The sequence below is a fragment of the Lutra lutra genome, chromosome 12 (assembly GCF_902655055.1).
Source record: "Lutra lutra chromosome 12, mLutLut1.2, whole genome shotgun sequence".
Classification (NCBI taxonomy): Eukaryota; Metazoa; Chordata; class Mammalia; order Carnivora; family Mustelidae; genus Lutra; species Lutra lutra.
Genome location: NC_062289.1, coordinates 41,240,703 through 41,262,246, shown reverse-complemented (window position 1 = coordinate 41,262,246; position 21,544 = coordinate 41,240,703). Strand labels below are relative to the sequence as shown.

The following is a 21,544-nucleotide window of genomic DNA, read 5'->3' as shown; positions in this document are numbered from 1 at the left end:
CCTAACTGTCCCCAGCAGAAGTGTTGACTCATTTTTGCACATAGACTCTAGAATTTCTTCTGTCACTTACCCATTATATTATAATTACCTATTTATATTTTCTCTTCCACTTACTCTTTCTCTTCCATGCCACTGGAAGAGCTAACAAAACTAGTCATTGCAAACTTAAAAACTCAAATCCAGATCCCTTACCTTAATTATTTTCAGTAATGTATAAATGTAATACAAATGAATATTTTCTTATCTCATCACACTCAGAAAAATATATCAGTGAAAGAAAAAGCCCTCCTGGGATTCCTCAGGACTTGACTTGGGCCACCCCAATTAATGGGTCAAACAAATAGTTATCATACAAGACCATCTAAAAATGGTTCTACAAAGAGTTGGGGAGCCACCCCCCCCCACACACTGCTTTGCAGAGGCATATTTGCCAACTAAATTTATTATGAGAGTTTGCCTTTGCCACCTAGGAATTTCCAGTCAGGAAAGACACTATTACACATGAATACAATAGCTATTCTGGGAATGGTTATAACTGCCATTTATTTATAGGAATGTATTATGGGACTAATTTTGTGCAGTCCTCACAATGATCTGATGAGGTGAAGTTTTGCAGTTTTTTTCAAAGTAAAAATTTGAGAATCAGAGAAATTAAGTATTGTGCCATGAGTCACACCACTATTAGGCAGCAGAACTAGTTAGTATTCAAGCCATGCTATCATAGCAAATTCGGGATTCTTTCCATTGTACCACACAGCCTAAAGAAACTATAATGATGTTTTAGTAGTCTAAAAAGAGGTCTGCCATTTTGTAAATATCAGTTACCAAGGTGAGGTCTTATGAGTTAAGAATTTCAATGGTTTCTCCATCTCAACATTATAATGACTTCTGAGGCTGTTTTGGTATATAGAAATAAAAGGGTCATTCATAGCATGGGACATAGAGTTCTCTTATCCTATTCTGGGTTTGCTGGATTGTATCTCTGTGATACTTCTTTCCTTCTCATTTTATTTATTTATTTATTTATTTATTTATTTATTTATTACTCTAGGCTCTAGATTATGAACAACTACAAAATGTACAACTTGGTATTGCTGTCAAAAACAAAGCTGAATTTCACCAATCAATAATTTCTCAGTATCGAGTGCAGTCAACCCCAGTCACGATCCAAATAGTCAACATTAAAGAAGGAATTACATTCCGTCCTGCTTCCAAGACATTTACTGTGCAGAAAGGCATAAGTAGTAAAAAACTGGTCAATTATGTTCTGGGAATGTATCAAGCCATTGATGAGGATACTAACAAAACTGCCTCATATGTCAAGTAAGACTGTTTTTACATTATTCTGATGTGGTTTTAATTTTTAAGCTACTACAAAATAATATAAACTTTTATATGCCAAGAATACAAAGAGACACAAAGGGACCAACTCAAGGAAATGGCTAACTCAAGAAGAGACTTATAGCCAAATCATTGGAACATCATGGGCTATGAGCAAAGAAAACATAAGCATAAGTTAAAGTGGAAACTAAGAGAAGAATGCCTTAGCCTATGGAGAGGAATCAGGAAAAGATCTTACAGAAACTTTCTGTTGAGTTTAAAAAGAGTAGTTCTGGGTGCCTGGGTGGCTCAGTGGGTTAAAACCTCTGCCTTCGGCTCAGGTCATGATCCCCGGGTCCTGGGATCGAGCCCCGCATCGGGCTCTCTGCTTGGCGGGGAGCCTGCTTCCTCCTCTCTCTGCCTGCCTCTCTGCCTACTTGTGATCTCTGTCTGTCAAATAAATTAATACAAATCTTTTTAATAAATAAATAAATAAATAAATAAATAAAAATAAAAAGAGTAGTTCACCAGAAGACCATGGTGCAATCAAATAAAACTGTACATAGAAAATGAATATGCCCCAAATATAAGAACACCAGGCAAAGTAGATACTGTAAGAGCAAGAAAGAAATTATTTTATTGCACAGAGAAGAAAATTGAAAAATCAGGCTAATACTTAGGGATTATGAAATACTGCTTGTCCACGCTACTATGCTGATTTTCTGCCACTGTATATTTCCATGTCTTAAATTAAGTATAAGTACATTAAACATAAAATCAGCTATTTTCATTAAGTAGGTAAACATTCCATATTTGAAAAAAAACTATATATTTTTTTCTGTCATAAACAGGTATATCATGGGACGTAATGATGGTGGTTTACTATTCATTGATTCAAAAACTGCTCAGATCAAATTTGTCAAAAACATCGATCGGGATTCTACTTTCATAGTTAACAGGACAATCACAGCTGAGGTTCTGGCCATAGACGGTAAGAGAAATATTTCAAAATGGGGCTCCTGGCAATGCTCAGGCAATAAGCAAACATAAGAAAATAAAACAAAAGAATAAACACCAAAAATCATATCACCTGAGGAAAGAGCAAAAAGTACTAAGGGAAATGACAGCAATTATTCATAATCCTACAACAGAGAAATTTTTACTTCATTGCTTTATTGTTTTTAATTGTCAACACTGAAAAAATTTTCTTCAATAAACTTTTGTATCTTGGATAGTAAAAATAAATCATTGTTTATTCCAAATACTTTGACTCAAGCCTTAGGAGCAAAAATCTTCCACACAGTGCTGGGTTCATGCAGTAGGATACATTTAAGAAAACTTGTTTTTATGTTGATTTCATTTGTAATCAGTGAATTCGTCACCTTACAGTTTTTGGTTCCAAGCATATTAAATTAATAGCCTATGCTACTAGAGACACCAGCCAAGTTAATAAATTTAAGCTTGCTCTTTACAAGATGTAGAAATTAAATGACATCTTTTACTTGTAAGAATAACGAATATAATTTCTCACGAGAAGACATACTATGTTGGCTGCATGCAAGTGACATTTAAAAGGTTTTTTGGGGTACAACGTATTCTGTATATGTCCTTAACTCTAAAATGCTATTCTTACAGAAAACACAGGTAAAACATCTACAGGCACCATATATGTTGAGGTACCTGGTTTTAATGAAAATTGTCCAACAATCATCCTTGAAAAGAAAACAATTTGTAGTTCACAATCTTCTGTGGTTGTCTCAGCTAGAGCACTAGACAATAAGTATTCTGGTCCCTACACGTTTTCTCTGGAGGAGCAACCACTAAAATTGCCAGTTGTCTGGAGTATCACAACACTCAATGGTGAGTAATAGTAAACTTGCTTTTGTAAATGAAAAAGTTGCTGCTTCTTTATATTTTCAGAGGGATAAAAGAGTTCATTTGGGAGCAAGTCTTTTCCAAGAATAACTGAAAAAGTTCTTTGCAATGAAGATGTGGTCTAGCCTCATGAATTTCTTCTTTCTTCAAAAGAGAAGAGGAATGATATGTTCATGCTATTTAATATTTTTTATGTGCAATCTAATTGTTTTGTATTTTTAATGTCTTATTTCTGCCTCCACAGCACACCATAAAAAGAATAGAGTTAGCCATCAATTTTATTGCACAGCTGTTTAAATTTCTAACTATATAAACTTTTCCTAACCAGGCAGACTGTGAACAGACATGAAGCACAGGAGGGGTTGCCTGTTCAAGGCTCATAGGAAGTGCTACTTAGTCTGTCACTAGTTAGGAATCTTGACAGCATGGCGGACTGAAATTCCTACTAGCCAGTGGGAAAGAGTTCATCATCCATCCTTCCTTTTCTTCTCACTTTTATCGTGCTAATTTTACAAGTTTTATGTTTTCTAGGTGTCTCCTAGAAATAGCCATTGAACTTAATAAGAATCTTCTCACTTGTCTCTAGATCTTTGCTGAACCAATCTTGATTCCCTCCATGAATGTGCTCTATTGTTCCCTAGTCATAGGTATCAACCATTGCTAGAGTCACCAAAGCATTCTTGTTCTCTGTGGTCTTCTTTCCTAAGCCCTTACTGATCTAGGCGGAAGTCCCTGGTTCCAAAGTATCCACGTAGCTTTTGGCTCCAAATGGGTTTACCAGCATATGACCAATGAAAAACCTGCAAAAGAAACATCAGAGAGAGACAGGACCTAGCATTGGACATGGCAGCTTGAGTGAAGCAGGACAAGGCAACAGTGGTTAGACTGAGTGGATCAGGCATAACATCAAAGGGGTTAAGATGTTAAGAGTGGTTTAGTTGACACAGCTCTGCAGCTTACAAGAGCTGCTAAGGGAGCCCACTTAGAAAGGGACAACATAGGAATGGAGAACGGAGAATAATCCATGTTCATGAGTCAGGTGGGCCACAGGCTGTCACCTCAAAACATCCTATACCACTGGCCTTTGCGCACACGGATGAAAACTATCAGGATCAGCGGAGGTAGTGGAAGCCAAAGTAGAAGCTCAGTCTTAATAAGTCGGGCACAAAAACATGGACATAGCGTGAAAGCATAGGTCCAGAGGGCCACAGAAGCATTCAGGGGGTTGGTGCAGACATACAGGAGATTGGCTAAGTCCAAGGGGAGGGGGCTTGATATTGAAATGTTACCTGCCTTCCATCACCTTTCAAGAGGAAAACTGCGGTAGAACTGAGTCTTCATGGGAAGCTCTAACAGTCCCATGTGGGGCAGAAGAAAGGACATGATGGAAGTGCAGCCCTGTTTACCCAACTGAACCCCAACTTCTCACTCTCAGAACTCCTCCAGCCTCACCTTATCAGCCTCCCTATTTGGGACAACGATGTTTAAGGCAACCCTGGGTCTGTTAATACAAATAAGTAGTTTGAAGGGCAAACGATGCCTGTCCTGCTGCTGATTTGTGTGATTGTTTGTCCTCAGCTACTTCCGCACTCCTAAATGCCCAGCAGCCACTGTCTCCTGGATCGCACAGTATCTCCCTCACAGTTACCGACAGTCAGGACAGACAGTGCGAGACACCAGAGAGCCTGACTCTGGAAGTCTGCCAGTGTGACAACAGGGACACCTGCAGAAATTCGGAGAAGAATAAAGACCCTGTATACATAGCTGGAAAGAGAACATCAGGGAGGTTGGGGCCTGCTGCCATCGGCCTGCTACTCCTTGGTCTTTTGCTGTTGCTATGTGAGTATGCCAAAGCTGACTTCTGTTTTTGATAGGGAATCAGGCCTTAGGGCTGCATGGTAAATACCATCTTTGCAACGTACAACCATTCCTTAACGGTGTTACAGGCAAAGATGGGGGTAACATTTTCAGGAAGAACCAGAAATGTTGAAAGTTATTATGTCGTTGGCCAATAATCTATATTCATAACACAAGGCAAGTCATATATATGTTAGACAGGTAGAAAACAGCCCAAGAGAATCAACAAGAAAAAAATTTAAGCATGAACACTTTCTATACACCGCCAGTAATGTTCATCCTCAGAATAATGCTTTTACCCACAATGCAGCATCTTCTAAGATGTCTTCTTGTAGACATAAAATAGAAAAGGAACCCTTGCCAAGTAAATCTAGAGAAAAATGTAAAGGATATAGGCTTTGAGCTTTATAATGAACATTATTAATACATCATAGGCTCTGAAAGTTATTGCTTAATCCAGCACTTCCTGAAAATAGCTTACCACTACAAATACACCCTCTATTTTTAAAAATTTTTAAAAAATATTTTATTTATTTATTTGACAGAGATCACAAGTAGGCAGAGAGGCAGGCAGAGAGAGAGAGAGAGAAAGCAGGCTCCCCGCTGAGCAGAGAGCCCGATGTGGGGGCTCGATCCCAGGACTCCGGGATCATGACCTGAGCCGAAGGCAGAGGCTTCAACCCACTGAGCCACCCAGGCGCCCACAAATACACCCTCTTAAAGGCTCTCACTTAATAAGATTAAGCTTATTAAACACATTTAGGGAATGTGGGCTTTTTATTTTTTTTTAAAGATTTTGTTTATTTATTTGACTGAGAGAGATCACAAGTAGGGAGAGGCAGGCAGAGAGAGAGAGGAGGAAGCAGGCTCCCTGATGAGCAGAGAGCCCGATGCGGGGCTCGATCCCAGAACCCTGAGATCATGACCTAAGCCAAAGGCAGAGGCTCTATCCCACTGAGCCACCCAGGAGCCCTTTTATTTTTTTATTTTAAAAATAAAACATTTTATTTTTCAATAAAAGTAAAATTTATTTATTCAATGGATAGGTTTCTAAAATGCTTCAATTAAATCAAAGTCTTGTGATCAAATATAATTTTTAATGTAATAGGTCTCTATTTAAAGGAAATTCATGGCAAATTCTTATATAAATAAGAAAAATCCTTGATAAATTCATATTCATTTCCCAAATTTATCATAGAACTGTAGGCTTTTCTTCATGATAAATAAGTCTATGCCAGCCCCTTCACTTAAATTTTTCTTAAATTTGCACAGTATTTTTAAACCACAAGGTGCAGAAAATTACATGACGAGCCCTCATATAACCAACCGTCATTCAGATTTAATAGATCTTAATATTCACCATATCTGTTCAGATCTCTTTTTACAAAAAAGAAAGAAAAAGGAGGAAGTTGCTATTCATACATCTAGTAACCTCCCACACATGCCATATGTCCTTCTTCTACCTTCCCCCAAAATGTTTACTCTTCTGCAATTAACATGCATTGTTTCATTTCACAGCTGAAATTGACTCACCTTTCAGTTTTTCAATATCATATTAGTCAATTTCAAAACCAAAGACTTTTCAAGTACATGGATGTGAGTCTTAACACAAGCAGCCAGCTGGAAAGGGAACTTGATTCTGGTTTTCATGTAGTTCACAGGTTTATGCATGTCTAGCTCTATGGAAAAAACGATACTATGATGCAACTATAACAGAAATGAATACAAAGGGGCATTATGCAGGCTTTGTGGAGTAGGTGAATCATCAATCTGAGCGTTGGAAAGTGAGGAGGATATAGAAAGCACAAAAAGAGGGATATTTGTTCCCAAAGGGTACCAGCATGGGCCAAAGCCAGAAACGCTTTGCATGTTTTAGGAATCACACCTTGGGAGGCTAATGCATGGGGAGATTGTGGACAGTCAAGGAGATGAAACTGGAGATGCACTGATACCAATTTGAAAGGGCTTACGTACATATGTTACAGTGTTTGTGCTTTAAGCTATGAGAAAAAAGAGTTGCTATGAGAAAAAAGCCTAGCATGTTCATATTTATGTTTTAGAAAGATAACATTGGCGGAGCTGTGTACCGTAAATTAGAAAGGAAATAACAGTTAGGAGGTTCTTCTACTAGTTTCAAAGAGATGATGGAAGCCAGATTTAGACATGAGACTGGAAAGGAAAGGATAAGTGTGTAAGGCATTACATGGCAAAGATTTGGAGACTAACAAATATGAAGAGTAGTTAAGAAATCCAGATGAACCATTGAATTCAGTTGTCACTTAAATAAAATTGCAAATACTAGAGGCAGCACAGATACATATAGTAGTGTTTTGTCAGTATTTTGAAATACTGATTTTTAGGGTGTTGATATAACCTAAGGCAAGCCATTGTACATTTGGGATTGTGGCTCAGGATAGCAATCCAAGAAAGTACACCGTGTTAATCCCACAATCATATTTGCTTCCTGTGCTCCTACCATTTGAAAAAATGCCAGGTTTTGATTTTTGTACATGACAAAACATACATTTTTTAGTCTGCAGAAATATACTCAAGACTTTGAAAAAGTTTCTCTGGATACATATATAAAAACCAAATATATATTGTAGATAACAATGATAGCAAGATCTCTAAAAGATGATTTATGCCCATCTAAAAATACTCACCATACAGGTGTATATCCATCACCTTAAAAACTAATTTGTCAACGAGTAACATTCAATTCTTCCCACACACTTAACAAAGTCATAGAATTGAGAATGGCAATAAATTTAAAAAGCATGTAGAAGTATCATTTATATGAACACTATATAAATTTTAAAAAATACATCAATTATATCCAACCTATTTTATTTATAATATAGGACCAACCTAATTTGTGTAACTGATATAGCCCTTCCAGACAATACTAGCAAATCCTCATACCACTCACTACTGTCCTTTACTTATACTACTAACTCATTTAATCCTTATAACAGCTGGTGATGTATATAATATTTATTCTCCCATTCTCTGGATGAATTACTAGAGGCAAGAAAGGATGATATAACTTACCCAGCAGGTGAGAGGTGGAGCCAAAATTCAAACCCTACAACCCCTAACTAAACTACCTCTGGGTGGACAGAATTCAAACATGAGGATTCAATAGATCCTGACTAGCCAGAGGTGGGGGTGGGGTCACTAAACTACCTAGCTTTCCAGAACTTCCTTTCAAGGGAGAGTTTAGTAATTTCCTCTTGATGCATTAGCATAAGAATGATGTTAGTCTTTATTGCTGAGATGTGACAGATCTTACAGATGTGCACAGAAGAATGAAAATTACTCAGACAGGAAAGCCCCTCCAAGCTAGGGATTCTCAAGTCATAATTAAGAGTGCAATGGTATTAGCTCATCACTCTAGTTGTGGAGGGAGTTTGCTGGTTAATTGCTGTTTACTAAGAGATGACTAGAGTCCAGATTATAGGATTATCCTGCCCACCTAAAATCCTGACCATCCAGGTGCATATTCCCCTGACATAATATACATTGCTCAAAATGTTCAAATAAGTTATATATATATATATATATATATATATATATATATATATATAAAACAGAAAAGGATTGAGGAACTGAAAGACCATCTTTATCATTCATCCAACAGTGACTTTTTTTTTTTTTTTTTTTGAGAGAGAGAGATACAGTGAGAGAGAACATGAGAGGGGAAGCAGTCAGAGGGAGAAGCTGACTCCCCATGGAGCTGGGAGCCCCATGTAGGACTTGATCCTGGGACTCCAGGATCGTGACCTGAGCGGAATGCAGCTGCTTAACCAATGAGCCACCCAGGCGCCCCAAACAGTGACTATTTTAAGAAAATATACATATCACAAGAATGATCAGATCTGTATCCTCCAGTTCACAATCATATGAAATTTTAGGATGCTTAATTTACATTTTATTTTGTAGAAACTAGTTTTGCTTTCTATTAGATTTTCCATGAGTCCTGAAATACTGTATTTTCTTCGTAATGTTTCAGACAATTGTCATGTCGCATTGTTTCCAAATGATTCAAATGTTCCGATATTTTGTTTTCCTTTATAACTAGTGGCCCCCCTTCTGCTGCTGACCTGTGACTGTGGGATGGGTCCTATCCGGGGAGTGACAGGAGGATTTATTCCGGTTCCTGATGGTTCAGAAGGAACAATTCATCCGTGGGGAATTGAAGGAGCCCATCCTGAAGACAAGGTAAGGACCTAGTTTCTAAAACGTTTCTTTCAATCACATAGAACAAAATTAGATTTATATTCAGATAGGAAAGGGGGTGATAGGGTATAAAAATAAGACACTTATTGACCTTTAAAGACCTTTGTGAGGGCTGAAATAAATGGAGCCTTTTAGAATCACAGCTCTTCAGATGTCCAACCATAAAAATGGTTACTCCTGTAAGAATTTGGACTTATTCTAAAGTCACCTTTTGCAAAGAGCCATATTCACCCATAGTACCATGAAACTGGTTCATATGTAAACTTCTTTATTTCTTTAACATGGTTTGCAGGAAATCACAAATATTCGTGTGCCACCTATCACTGCCAATGGAGCTGATTTCATGGAAAATTCTGGTAAGTAAACATCAAATGGATTTTTGAAGGCAATACTGGGTTAAATAAGCAATACTGAAAAATAAAAAGTGTTCTAAATCATTTTTTAATAATTTTCATATATATATACACACACGCTGGGAGATGTTACCACTAAAATAGGGTTTCAATGAAATGATTTACTATTAGTGTATTAGTCAATTCCATGGCCAAGCTTGGGTTTCAATAAGTTCATTGAAATTCATTGCCCACTGATGCCACATTTTTAATATCCAAAGATTTGCTATACATTTTCCAAACTTTAATAAACTGAAGTAGAGCTCTCAGTCACTTACTAATTTTTTAATTAGAAAATATTTCACACATGTAGAAAAATGTAGGGGCGCCTGGGTGGCTCAGTGGGTTAAGCCACTGCCTTCAACTCGGGTCATGATCTTGGGAATCTGGGATCGAGTCCCGCATCGGGCTCCCTGCTCAGCAAGGAGCCTGCTTCCCTCTCTCTCTCTCTCTCTGCCTGCCTCTCAGCCTACTTGTGATCTCTCTCTGTCAAATAAATAAATAAAATCTTTAAAAAAAAAATGTAAAGGAAAATATACCAAATACTATGTGCCTACCACTCAACTCTGCCTATTTTTACCATTGGTAATATTTGCAGTTAAACCTCATATGTGCACATTCTCAATCTTATTGCCCTTCTTCCTACCCCAAAACTAACAATACCCAGATTTGAGTTCAAGTATCAGTTTTATATTCAGTCATAATGGGACAAGATCATTTATGCTCTCAAATAGTTGAACTTATTTATTTTTTTGGTTTACCAAATAACTATTTTATTCATCTTGTCTCAATGCCACAATTAAGGCATAAACTACAGGAACAATATGACCTAATGCCTAATATTAAAGTTTATCTTAACCCCATACTTAGCAATAGATTGTTTTTAAATGTCTAGCCTACAAAATCTGCATGAGATCACTGCAAAATGTCTGCCTTTATCAGCTACCCCAATCCTCACCTGCTTCTCCGATTATAATTACATAGCAAAAACTATACTCAGAATTCTCTAGAAAAAATTAACTTTCCATGCAAGTGTAATGTAAAGGTAATAAGGAGAACAGTCATAACTCTTTAAATTGTCTTCAGACACCAAGACACTAAATTAGCATCTGCTAATTTGCATGATTACATTATGGATGTTTCCTCTTTGGTTTCCATATTGAAAGCAACAATAGCTTAATTTTAATTTCTTCTTTTTCTTGAAAACAAATAAGCATTGCATTACAAGTTTTCCATGGCTATGTGCTGAATATTCTGTTTTTACTTTTCTATTTCTGGCTGTTGTCACTAAAAATCTATTTCCTGTGTATATTTTTTAATTAGTACATTTCCAGAGCTATTCCATCTGCGAAGATCCTCTGTACAGACTCATGTCCTCTGTTACTCTCTCATAACAGACCCTAGAATGTTCTTATCACCTCTACTCATATAATTGTAATCTCTCCTACTTATTTGCCTTACTGGGTATCTGCCCATTGATATCAAAAAACAGTAAAAAAAAAAAAAAAATTACAGCATAAGATGCTCCAGAATTTTCTTCCCTGTTTTTAGAAGTTTGTACGAATACATACGCTGGAGGGACAGTGGTGGAAGGAACCTCGGGAATGGAACTGACCACCAAACTTGGAGCAGCTACAGGATCTGGAGCCGCTGGAGGGTTTGGAGGAGCCACTGGACTTGGCATTGGTTCTGCAGGACAGTCTGGAACAATGAGAACAAGGCATTCTACGGGAGGAACCAATAAAGACTATGGTGAAGGAGCAGTAAGCATGAATTTCCTGGACTCCTACTTTTCTCAGGTAATGTGGTAGAAAACTCTGTGGCTTTATTATCTTATGTACATTAGGGATCTTTTTTCTTTGCAATTCGTTGTTGTTGTACTTACAGCTTGTTAAAATGTAAGAAAAAAATAGGGTTTTCTGCCAAAATAATGCAGATAACCTAAGGTGATGGCCAAAATTGGGCCACTAGTCAAAAGGAAAAATGGTAGGTAGACACAAAGGGAGAGAATATAACAAGGGGAGCCTCCTCCCTCTGACTGGAATAACAATGGAAAGCAAAACCTTTTGTGTGCCAGGATCAGCAGCATCCTCTGCAGAAATACAAAGCAGCCTCTTTTCTGTTTCCTGTACCATAAAGTATGTCAAAGGTGCATATTTTTCTGAGACAGGGTTATAGTACTCTTCACATTTTCAAAAGAGTCCATGCCCCAAAATGCTGAAGAACCATTAAATTAATGACCCAGAAATAAAAGTGGGAAAAAAGGGATGTGATCAAAGGTCAGATGAAGTGTCAGGAAGCATAGAACTGAAAAGAAAACGGGTTCAAGAACAGAGAAGACTTTAAGAGGCAGGTCTTGCCTCTTGGTTGGTGCATCAGTAGAAGAGATTTCCTACAGAGTTTTGGTATCAGACCTGGTAAATTCTGGGATCAGAACTGTTGCTGAGAAGGTAGAGTCTCACACTGACTGGCAGGGAGAGCTTGTTTGGGATGGGTCTCTTGGGATATTCTGAGACGTGGTGTGGGCCCTCGTTACGGGTCCCCCTCCCGCATGGGTCCGGAAATCTAGGCCAAGGCCCCAGTCTGGCTGAGAACTGGCTTAGATGGTGCCAGTGGGATGCCTGTCCCCACCCCTAAACACAAAGACATGCATTTACAGAAGCACATACAGGGACCCCCACACTGGGCCCAGTGAATAACCTCCAGGCTTTGAACACGTTGGTTTTGTAGGTCCAAATCCATGCCAGTGCCTTCAAAACCCAGACTTAAAACGTGAGCCTAGGCCAGACTCAATTCCGAAGGAATGACAGCTACGCTGTTCTCCAAACACCAGATAATTTCTCTGACAAGATTGCTGATACCCAGAGTATGGCTTTGCTTCTGTGGATTACCTAAATTATGCATTCATTATCAATTCTTGAGTTCTACAAACAGTATTGCATTCTTCAGCTGAGACTCTGAAAATTCATTTTTTCCACTTTTCTCCCACTTTAGAAAGCATTTGCCTGTGCAGAGGAAGACGATGCCCAGGAAGCAAATGACTGCTTGCTGATCTATGATAATGAAGGAATGGGTGCCCCCGGTTCTCCCGTGGGCTCCTTGGGTTGTTGCAGTTTTATTGCCGATGAGCTGGATGACAGCTTCTTGGACTCGCTCGGCCCCAAATTTAAAAAGCTTGCAGAGATAAGCCTCGGGATCGATGAGGAAGCCCAACGATTTCAGCCACCTTCCAAAGACAGCCATTTGGGCATGGAACCCTGTGGCTGTTCCCTAGGAGTCCAACAGCCAGAATCTGTTAGGGGCCAGACTTTGTCAGGCAGTCAAGGAACTTCTGCTTTGTCTGCTTCCGGCTCTGTTCTGCAGCCAGCTGTTTCCATTCCTGACCCTCTGCAGCATGGTAGCTATTTGGTAACAGAGACTTACTCGGCCTCTGGTTCTCTCGTGCAACCTTCCACTACAGTCTCTGAGCCACTTCTCACGCAAAATGTAATAGTGACAGAAAGGGTGATTGGTCCTATTTCCAATGTTCCTGGCAACCTACAGACTCCGATGGAGATAAGGGGGTCATGTAATATGATCTGTATAGAAGATCCTTGTTCCCGTCTGATATGACCAGAATGAACTGGAATAACATATTGGCTGAATATATTATTTGGACCAAATTGTTCAAAGGAGCATAGCAAAGCTCACAGTATTGGTCTAATTGGGCACTTATTTTGGACTCTCCTAAACCGAGCTTGATCAGTTTAAATTTTCTAGTTAATATCCCCAAACTGGGTCATGTTGTCACTCTCACTTCTCAAATACCATTCAAGTGGTAGTAAATCTGGATGTTTCTCAAAAAATCTTAAGATCATATTCAGTGGGAAAATTCCAATTAATAATTAATAACTTTTAAACTTCTATTTTTGCAGTACCAAAGAAATGTATTTGTCCCTTTAAATAAAATGCAGCGTGTTTTATTGGATTAAGCACTTGGAGTCAAGGGCCCCAGTTCTTGTCTCCGTCACCTTTTCTTATGTCACTAATAACGACGTAAGAGTCATAAGGTCTTTGCTAAAGCATTTTGAGCTGGTTGGAAAAGGGAAATAGTTGCCGCTGAGTTGTCATCTTCTCGGTGTTGGGAGACCCTAAGTGCATCTTTTGCTCAAGCTAAGGGCTACTGGCTTATGCATTAAACTTGCTATATCTATATCCCTCCATTCTCAAAATACAGTTTGATAAGAAAATATCATAGAGCATTTAGGAAAGTTTAGTATGGTGTAAATATTTTGTGTTTTTCTAAATTACTTTGAAAGGATCTATCCAAAGAAAATATCTTACTTTGAGCTCCTTTGTATACATTTCTCACTACAAATCCTGTGTTAATGGTTCTTAAAAATTACTCTCTATTTTTTAAATATCAGTGAGTAGATGTAATTTGCATATGACATATAGTGATGTTTATTATGTTAACAATGTCTACAGACTTTGTGAGAATACAAAACATGGTTTTTCTCATAAGGAAAAGAGGCCTCTGACTAGATTAACATACGGTGAAATTTTTGAATATGTATTATAAGCCGCGTTTCAAGTCAAAAAGGGAGATGGAAAGGGATTATCATTAACCTCTATTTTATTAAGCCTCAGTCCTTTGAAACAGCTACAACAACTAAATTCTCTAGCAAAACAATGAAGATTTTGAATTCATTACTTCATACATGTTGCCATGATAGCAGTGCAGCTCTTCAAATCATTTCAGGTCATTCATCTTCAACCTTTAGCCCCTAGAGAACACCCTACCTTCTTAATCAACATTCTCGTCTTAGCTGAGTCTTTACAAGGTCATCGTCCAGCTTCACTATCTCTAATTGTATATAGAAGATTTCTCCCTGTTTTGTTGTCATATTCAAAATCTATTTGTTTTTCCAGATGGAATGCAAAGTAATAAGGTGTCTTTTAACACAGAAGGATATAGTCCTAAGCCTCCCTGGGGGGAAAGAGACCTCCTAAATGTCCCTACATCTAACATCCTTCCCTCTCCCTGGTGCCATGCATGACTACCAGGAAGGTCTGTGCTAGGATGGCCAAGAAGAGCGGGCAATCTGTTCTTTTAAGATAATCCCGCTGTTTCAACAACACCTGCAGTGTGCCCATCTTGAGGTGAGGGGGCTTAGACCCTGTGGAGCAGCTGCCAGGGCCTGAGGAAGCTGCCTTGCTATTATCACTGTGGCCTCTTCTCAATGGAAGCTTGTCCTGGAGTCTAGATCACACATGGTTGATTTGTGCTTCTGTGATGCATGAGAATTAAATTAATAATCATAATAATCCTTATTTCAAGTTCAAAAGTGTCTTCAGGATCCTCAAAGAATTTTGGCGTTGCCTCTTAAATCCCAACTTATGATGAAATGGGAATTTTGCTGCATTGCCAAACTACAGAGGAAACTATGTGACTGTAGTAAAGGCTCTGTAAGGGAAAAATTGAAATTAAACATGTTTTAAAATAAAAATAGACTCAGCTTGTCTAGAAGGACCTCAAATTGAATTGCCATGTAAAAGTAAATTCAAAGCAAAAATGTATCTGTATTTTTTCACCAAAAATAAAAATTGTTTTAAGCAAAAAAAAAAAAAAGAAAAATGTTTAAAACTGTCTTTTTACTTGATGTATTATAAATTTTAAACAGTATATGCTGAAACTTTAACAGTATAACACTAGGATAATGAAACCGTTGGCAACAAACATGAGTACTTCCTTAACCATTTAGTAAAAGGTGAACTACTCAGAATTAATAGTTACTAAGAAATATAAGGTAAGAAACTGACTTACATATGTATTTTTATCAGTATTTTATATATTTTTTCTAGCTGATACCTTTTGTCCATCCTCCCAGGCAAGAAGGAAGTACCTGGGGACTCAGGATCTCTTCTTCAGGTGGAAATAGTGCTGGATGAAGTCAGAGCAGTCTTTTATTAACGAGATGCTTTAAGTCATTTATTACTTGTTTGGTAGTTTGGAATGATCTTTCAGGCAAAAGTTCTGACATGCAATGATGCCTCAGAGACAAAAGCTGGAGTAAAGAAAAGGTAAGGTTTCCAGCCTAACATGATGAAAAATGTACTATGGATCTAGGGACAGCTGTCAGCCCCTGCAGCCTGGATGTGTCTCCCAATAAATGTCTGTTATTTTTATGTCTTCCTTTAAAGGGATGCCATAAAAAGTCCCTTTGGAACTTCAAATCTTGCCTTGGCTGACCTTCCTCATTCTTTAATCCGGACAATTCAACTGGGATCTGGTGTATGAGGAGCAGAAACTGGGTTAGAGTGGGCGTTGAGTGAAGGAAAGTGGATGGTTTGATTCTGACATTCCAAATCAACCCCAGGAAAAAATGAAGCCCCATGTAGGTAAATTCCCAAAATATCCCCTGATCCTCAATTTATAGAAAGTTTGAAGAATTAAAAACAGCAAGATCAATGTATCTTAACTATCAAAATTCAAGGAAGAGCATGAAAAAACACACTCGACTGACAAGCTTCAATGCAACTAACAATTAAGAAACAAGTAAATGTTAAGAATCTCTCCTTCCTGTTATTGGTAATTCAGTGTTTTCTGCACTCCTGCAGAAAATACTGAGAATATTCAGACTGAATACTGACTCCTGCACTGGGTCTACAAATAACTCTGAGTCAGAGATTATATGGCTTAATACCTATTCAACAACACAATCTGAGATCGTTCTTAAGTGGGGGCGCTAATTGATAAAGAAAAGAAGATAACTGTTTGATTTACAGGTGCCAAAAGCAACATGTTCTCCACAATGAAGACTGAGATTCCTTCTGCTCTGCCTGATCCCTCCATGACAAGACATGGGCCCTTCAAGGTTGGTGTCTTTACTTTCTTTTTCTTTTATACATAGACTTTTTTTTATACATAGACTTTCTTTTCAACAAATGCAATACAGAATAATCTAAACACAATGCAGATACAGTTAAAACTCAAGAGAATCGTGGTCTAAAAGAACAAGTGCAAATGGATACAGTTACCAGAGCAGGAAGAAACTAGACACTGGTAAGCCTCACCAGCTGGCCAAGACCGTTAGTTACATATTCTAATTTAATTCTTACAGTAACTCTAATTATAATGAGGAAAACAGAGATCCAGAGAAGCAAATTACTACCTCAAAGTCATTCAATAAAGTGAAATAAATGTAAAGGTTTATCTACAGTTATTCACAATAGAAAGCAATAATAATATATAACTATTACTCTGTCAAAATAATCTGCTTGCTTTCAGCCCTAAGACTTGAGTAGAGCATGAAAAATTGGAAATACAAAGAAAACAATGAAGATAATTTTTTAAAGACCAGAAATCTAGATATAATTCTAAAGGTTAAAGAAGCAGTACATTGTAGACAAATATATCTATTTGGACATAGAGGACAGGGCAATCGATATATTTCTATATGTATCTAAGATTGAGAGATAGAGAAAAAGGTAGAGACAAAGGAATGAATAGAAAGAAACAAGTACATGATTTGCTGCTATTTTGAAGTATATGTGAATTTAATTTTCAGGGCACAATGAACATCTCTTCCACATTTAATAAGGAAAATAAACTACCCAAAAGTCATGGAATCTCTTTTCTGGTCAACTCCTTAAGGATTACTTTGATAACACACTATTTAGAAGAGGTCATGTGTGACATGTAGCTAGATGTAAAAGTAACTTTATATGGAGAGATTCTGATTCAACATTAATACATATTGAGAAATGATCAACACAGTAAGTCTAGGTAACATCCATCACCATACAGTTATAAAAAGTTTTTTTCTTGTGATACGGACTTGTAAGATCTACCCTCTTCACAACTTTCAAAAATGCAATTCAGTATTATTAACGATAGTGACCGTGCTGTATATTATATCCCCGTGACTTATTTATAACCAAGTTTGTACTTTTTGAACCCTTTCACCCATTTTCCCCACCTCCCATGCCCCACCTTTGGCAATCACCAGTCTGTTCTCTGTATCTAAGACCCTGATTTTTGTTTTATTCCATTTCATTTTTTTATATGATAACTCTAAATGGGTCCTCCCACCTCAGTGTTTCCACGATTTGTAGAAAACAACACAACTGAACAACTACAAGTACTATTTTACGCCTCAATGCTATCTCCCCTTCCACATATATTTCATGAAGTACCATCATAATTTTAAGTTTATGCCTTGGAACATCTCTGATGTTTTCTGTGCACTGAATTTTTCATTATTAGGTTAGCAAACAGTAAAAGTTGTGTGAAAACACAGAGTATGAAATTCTAATATAAGCAAAACACTCAGATTGAAAGAACTTGTATATCTTCCTTTCCTCAGAAGGCAAAGGAAGTATTTATATTCTTTCATAACCAAAAGAGGATTTCAAAGAACTCTCTTAATTATAAAGCAGCACAGAATCAGGTAATCTTGTATTTATTTAAATGGGATAATGACATGGTTTCCACTCCTGCAAAAAGGCATTGTAACTAAGCCAAAAATGAGTATTTAAACACAAAAAGTGAAATTAACTTCAGTCATGTCTTCCCACGCCCAACTGACCATGTTGATAGTAAGAATTATGCAGTCCTAACCTGGGGGTAACACACACACACATAACCTCAGGTAAGCAAGTAGCTTGGTGTAGCTGAAGCAGTGTCTTTCCATCATCAGACCCATGGAACAGACAGTGACGCTTGGTTTGTGTTGCAGATAGAAAGTTTCTGCATGCAGAGTCTGCTCTCCAGATTTATTATTAAAAAGAAAAGAATCACCTAGATTTTCCACTTAATTTTTCTTCAGGTAAAGCATAATGAAAAGACCTTGTTTGACCAAACTCTTAATTATTCTCATGTAGGGCTGACATCCTCAACTTTAGATTAGTAGGCAACTGTGTCATAGGAAGTGGAAGTATTAGTCAAAGAGCATGAAGTTTCATTTAGATAAGATGAATAACTCCGAGAGATCTACTGTACATCATAGAACCTATAGTTAGCAATAATGTATTGTATACCTAAATTTTGCTAAAAGTGTAAATCTTGTATTCAGTCTTCTTGTCATTAATAATAAGAATAAGAATAATAAGTAAGAGAGAGGGAAGAAACTTTTGGAGGGAATGAATAGTTTCATGGCATAGACCATGGTGATGGTTTCATAGGTGTTTACTTACCACCAAACTCATCAAGTTATACACATTCATTATATACAACTTCTTATATGACAAAAAATTTAATATGTAATAAACAGTCTAATAAGTTCTGACAATATTCCTTCCTGCATCTTCCCTCTTCCTCTCAGCTGTTATAAATTGCTATTAATTTTTCCTCACAAATTATGGTTGCTACAGTCGAAATGTAAGTTAATCTTCTAACTTGCCACTCTTCCTCCTTACATTTTCTCAGACTCTGCAACAGAAGGGTCTATTGTACTGATCTTTGGAAATTCTTTCAAAGAGGCAAACCAGCAACAAAGACATTTGCCGGCAAGATGATAGAAGCTCTTCTATTCTATGCAAACCTATTTCACACCAAAGCCTCCAGAACAAGCCAACACATGTTCTTGTTACTTCTGCCTGCTCTGGCTGGGAAAGGATGTCTCCACTGAAAGAACAAGTCAGGAGATGTTATTGAATATTTTGATAGGAAACATGGATTTGTTGGGCAAAGAAAGCCTGCTAAACTTTGCACAAAATCAAAGCTACTACTCCAGGGCCCATGAGAAAATTATAAAATGTCATTCTATCTATTAGTAGATCAAAACAACTGTATTATGTTTTAATGATTAAGATAAATTTGAATTTTTTTAATGTGGTTTGTTTTTTAATTGTGTATTTTAAGTTAACAGTTAAGAGGTCAAGCTTTGGAGTTCAAACCCTAGCTTCACCACTTACTAGCTGTGTGTTCTTGAGCACGTTACTTAATCACTCTGCACCTCCCTGGAGTATTATTATGGAAATAATAGTCCTTACCTACATCAGGAGGTTTTTGTAAAGAGGTTACAAGCATGCACTTAGTACAGAGTAAGTGCTCGTAAAGATTGTTATTTTTTATTGTTTTTATCATTATAATTTAAATCTTTAAAATGAACTCAACTTAGAGTTAAGAGTACTGACATGCAAAGTATTAAAACTATACAAACTCAAAACATCTACATTATCTGATCCAAAACCTTGTTTTACAGATGTTCAAACATGCTGAAAAGCAACTTGTTTATCAAGGGCAGAGTTGGGAATTGACTAGGTTAATTCTCTTCCTGCAACTCCAAACTGCCACTACAATATTTCTTTTTCACTAATCTTTTGCCTCATTCACAGAGGCCACTCCACACTAGAAACTCCTTTGAACACACAAGCAAAGAGAGACAAATTTATTCATACCAAATTGTTATCTTAGATAGCCAAAATGATGAAAATCACCAGATGATTATAAGTTTTCAGTTGGGCTTCCTTGGAAAGGGCAGAGTGGAGAGGTTTTTTCTGCTAAGAGGTTCTTTGGGTTTTTTTGTTTCGTTTTGTTTTTGTTTTTGTTTTTGTTTTTGTTTTTGTTTTTTCAGGAGTCACCACACCCAGCATGAAACCCAAGGCAGAGCTCAAACTCAGGACCTGAGATCAAGACCTGAGCTAAGATCAAGAGTTAGACCCAGAGAGCCCTCTAAGACCTCTAAGACTTTTAATTACATCATTTCCACCAAGTAGAATAGGGCAGCCAGGTGGCTTTGGGGGAAAAATGTTACTTGAAAATTAGCGTGAAAGGAATGATGGTCTTAACCCAACCTTCTGTAGTATCCATATCCATATTGCTATCCATAGAATAGCAATTACAACACACACAGAAGAGACCACACTTTATATTCAGTTTCTATGATATATGGTGCCAAGTTGCTAGCCACATGAAAAAGAGTTTCATTTGCAAAAACTAGTTGACCCAAAATAAAATTGAGGGAAATGAAATTTGTTTTCCTTTGCATGTTTTTTTACCTTATTTCTCAAACATGCTATGCCTAATGTTTTGAGAATCACTACCTCCTGCTTCCTTTAAAAACTGACCTAACTAGTTGATAAGTTTTTAATAATTAACAAAATAATTAATAATTAATAAAACAATTGATAATTGTTTTGGTAATTTAATTCAAGATAAAGTATCAATCACAGCAGCACTTTGTTATTCCTCCTTGGAGTAGATATCTTTAATACTCAATATCTGTTCACTTAGAAAACAAAGTGATTTCCATTATCATTAGGTCATAGGTCAGGAGGTGAGGTGTTTTAAGCATAAACACTTTCCAGGGTCCCTCAAATCACATATTTGGCATCTGTCCATGTAGGGTCACAGAGCATACCTGGGACTCAGGTTTCACATTCTGACAAACAGACCTCAGGCATCTAGTCTCTAAGAAATAAAAGTAAATGACATGTTCCATAGACGTCCCACCATCTTATTATTCCTGAAAACCTAGAAGCCCCAATCTTCCTCTGGTTTTTTTGTTTGTTTCGGATGGCTTATCCATACTCCTGAGGTGAAAATCGAAGGTATAATAAACATAAACCACACTCTGTAGACTTACGATTCCAACTACTAAAAATTCCACCATGTAGATGGATTCTCCCACAGTGCCAAACAATGGAAACTCAGAATGGCACTTTTATGAACCATAAATCAATCCTTTAACATGAGCTTTCACATGGGTTTTACTTTGTTCACCTCTAAGTCTTCCCTGTAATACTGCTCTGCTTAATTTGTTGACTTGTCATCAAATGTCCTGATTACTTCAGATGAATTTTCTAATCCTAAAATTAAGAAAGAAGTATGATGATACACTCTCTTCCTCTTTCATACCCAGAGAAGAATTAGTCAC

The 21,544-nt window shown here is 37.3% G+C and overlaps 1 protein-coding gene and 1 long non-coding RNA gene across 5 annotated transcripts in view; one reads left to right on the top strand and one right to left on the bottom strand.

Moving 5' to 3' along the window:
- Positions 1–15,381, top strand: part of DSG3 (desmoglein 3) — a 33,596-nt gene extending 18,215 nt beyond the window's left edge. Inside the window, exons 9-16 of one of the 2 annotated variants that reach the window (XM_047697450.1) lie at positions 1,052–1,323; positions 2,172–2,311; positions 2,956–3,180; positions 4,774–5,034; positions 9,134–9,273; positions 9,584–9,647; positions 11,238–11,482; positions 12,678–15,381. In XM_047697450.1, the coding sequence (XP_047553406.1) occupies positions 1,052–1,323; positions 2,172–2,311; positions 2,956–3,180; positions 4,774–5,034; positions 9,134–9,273; positions 9,584–9,647; positions 11,238–11,482; positions 12,678–13,295 (1,965 nt within the window). In that variant the 3' untranslated portion in view covers positions 13,296–15,381. Of the gene's footprint in view, positions 1–1,051; positions 1,324–2,171; positions 2,312–2,955; positions 3,181–4,773; positions 5,035–9,133; positions 9,274–9,583; positions 9,648–11,234; positions 11,483–12,677 lie in introns of both variants that reach the window. The other variant, XM_047697449.1, reaches the window with a different exon arrangement.
- Positions 1–21,544, bottom strand: part of LOC125082157 (uncharacterized) — a 238,107-nt gene that overhangs the window by 208,085 nt on the left and 8,478 nt on the right. The window contains exon 3 of one of the 3 annotated variants that reach the window (XR_007121903.1): positions 11,283–11,384. The exons of 1 other annotated variant lie outside the window; for it this stretch is intronic. This is a non-coding gene — a long non-coding RNA (uncharacterized LOC125082157). Of the gene's footprint in view, positions 1–11,282; positions 11,385–21,178; positions 21,477–21,544 lie in introns of those variants that run through there. One more of the 3 variants, XR_007121902.1, reaches the window with a different exon arrangement.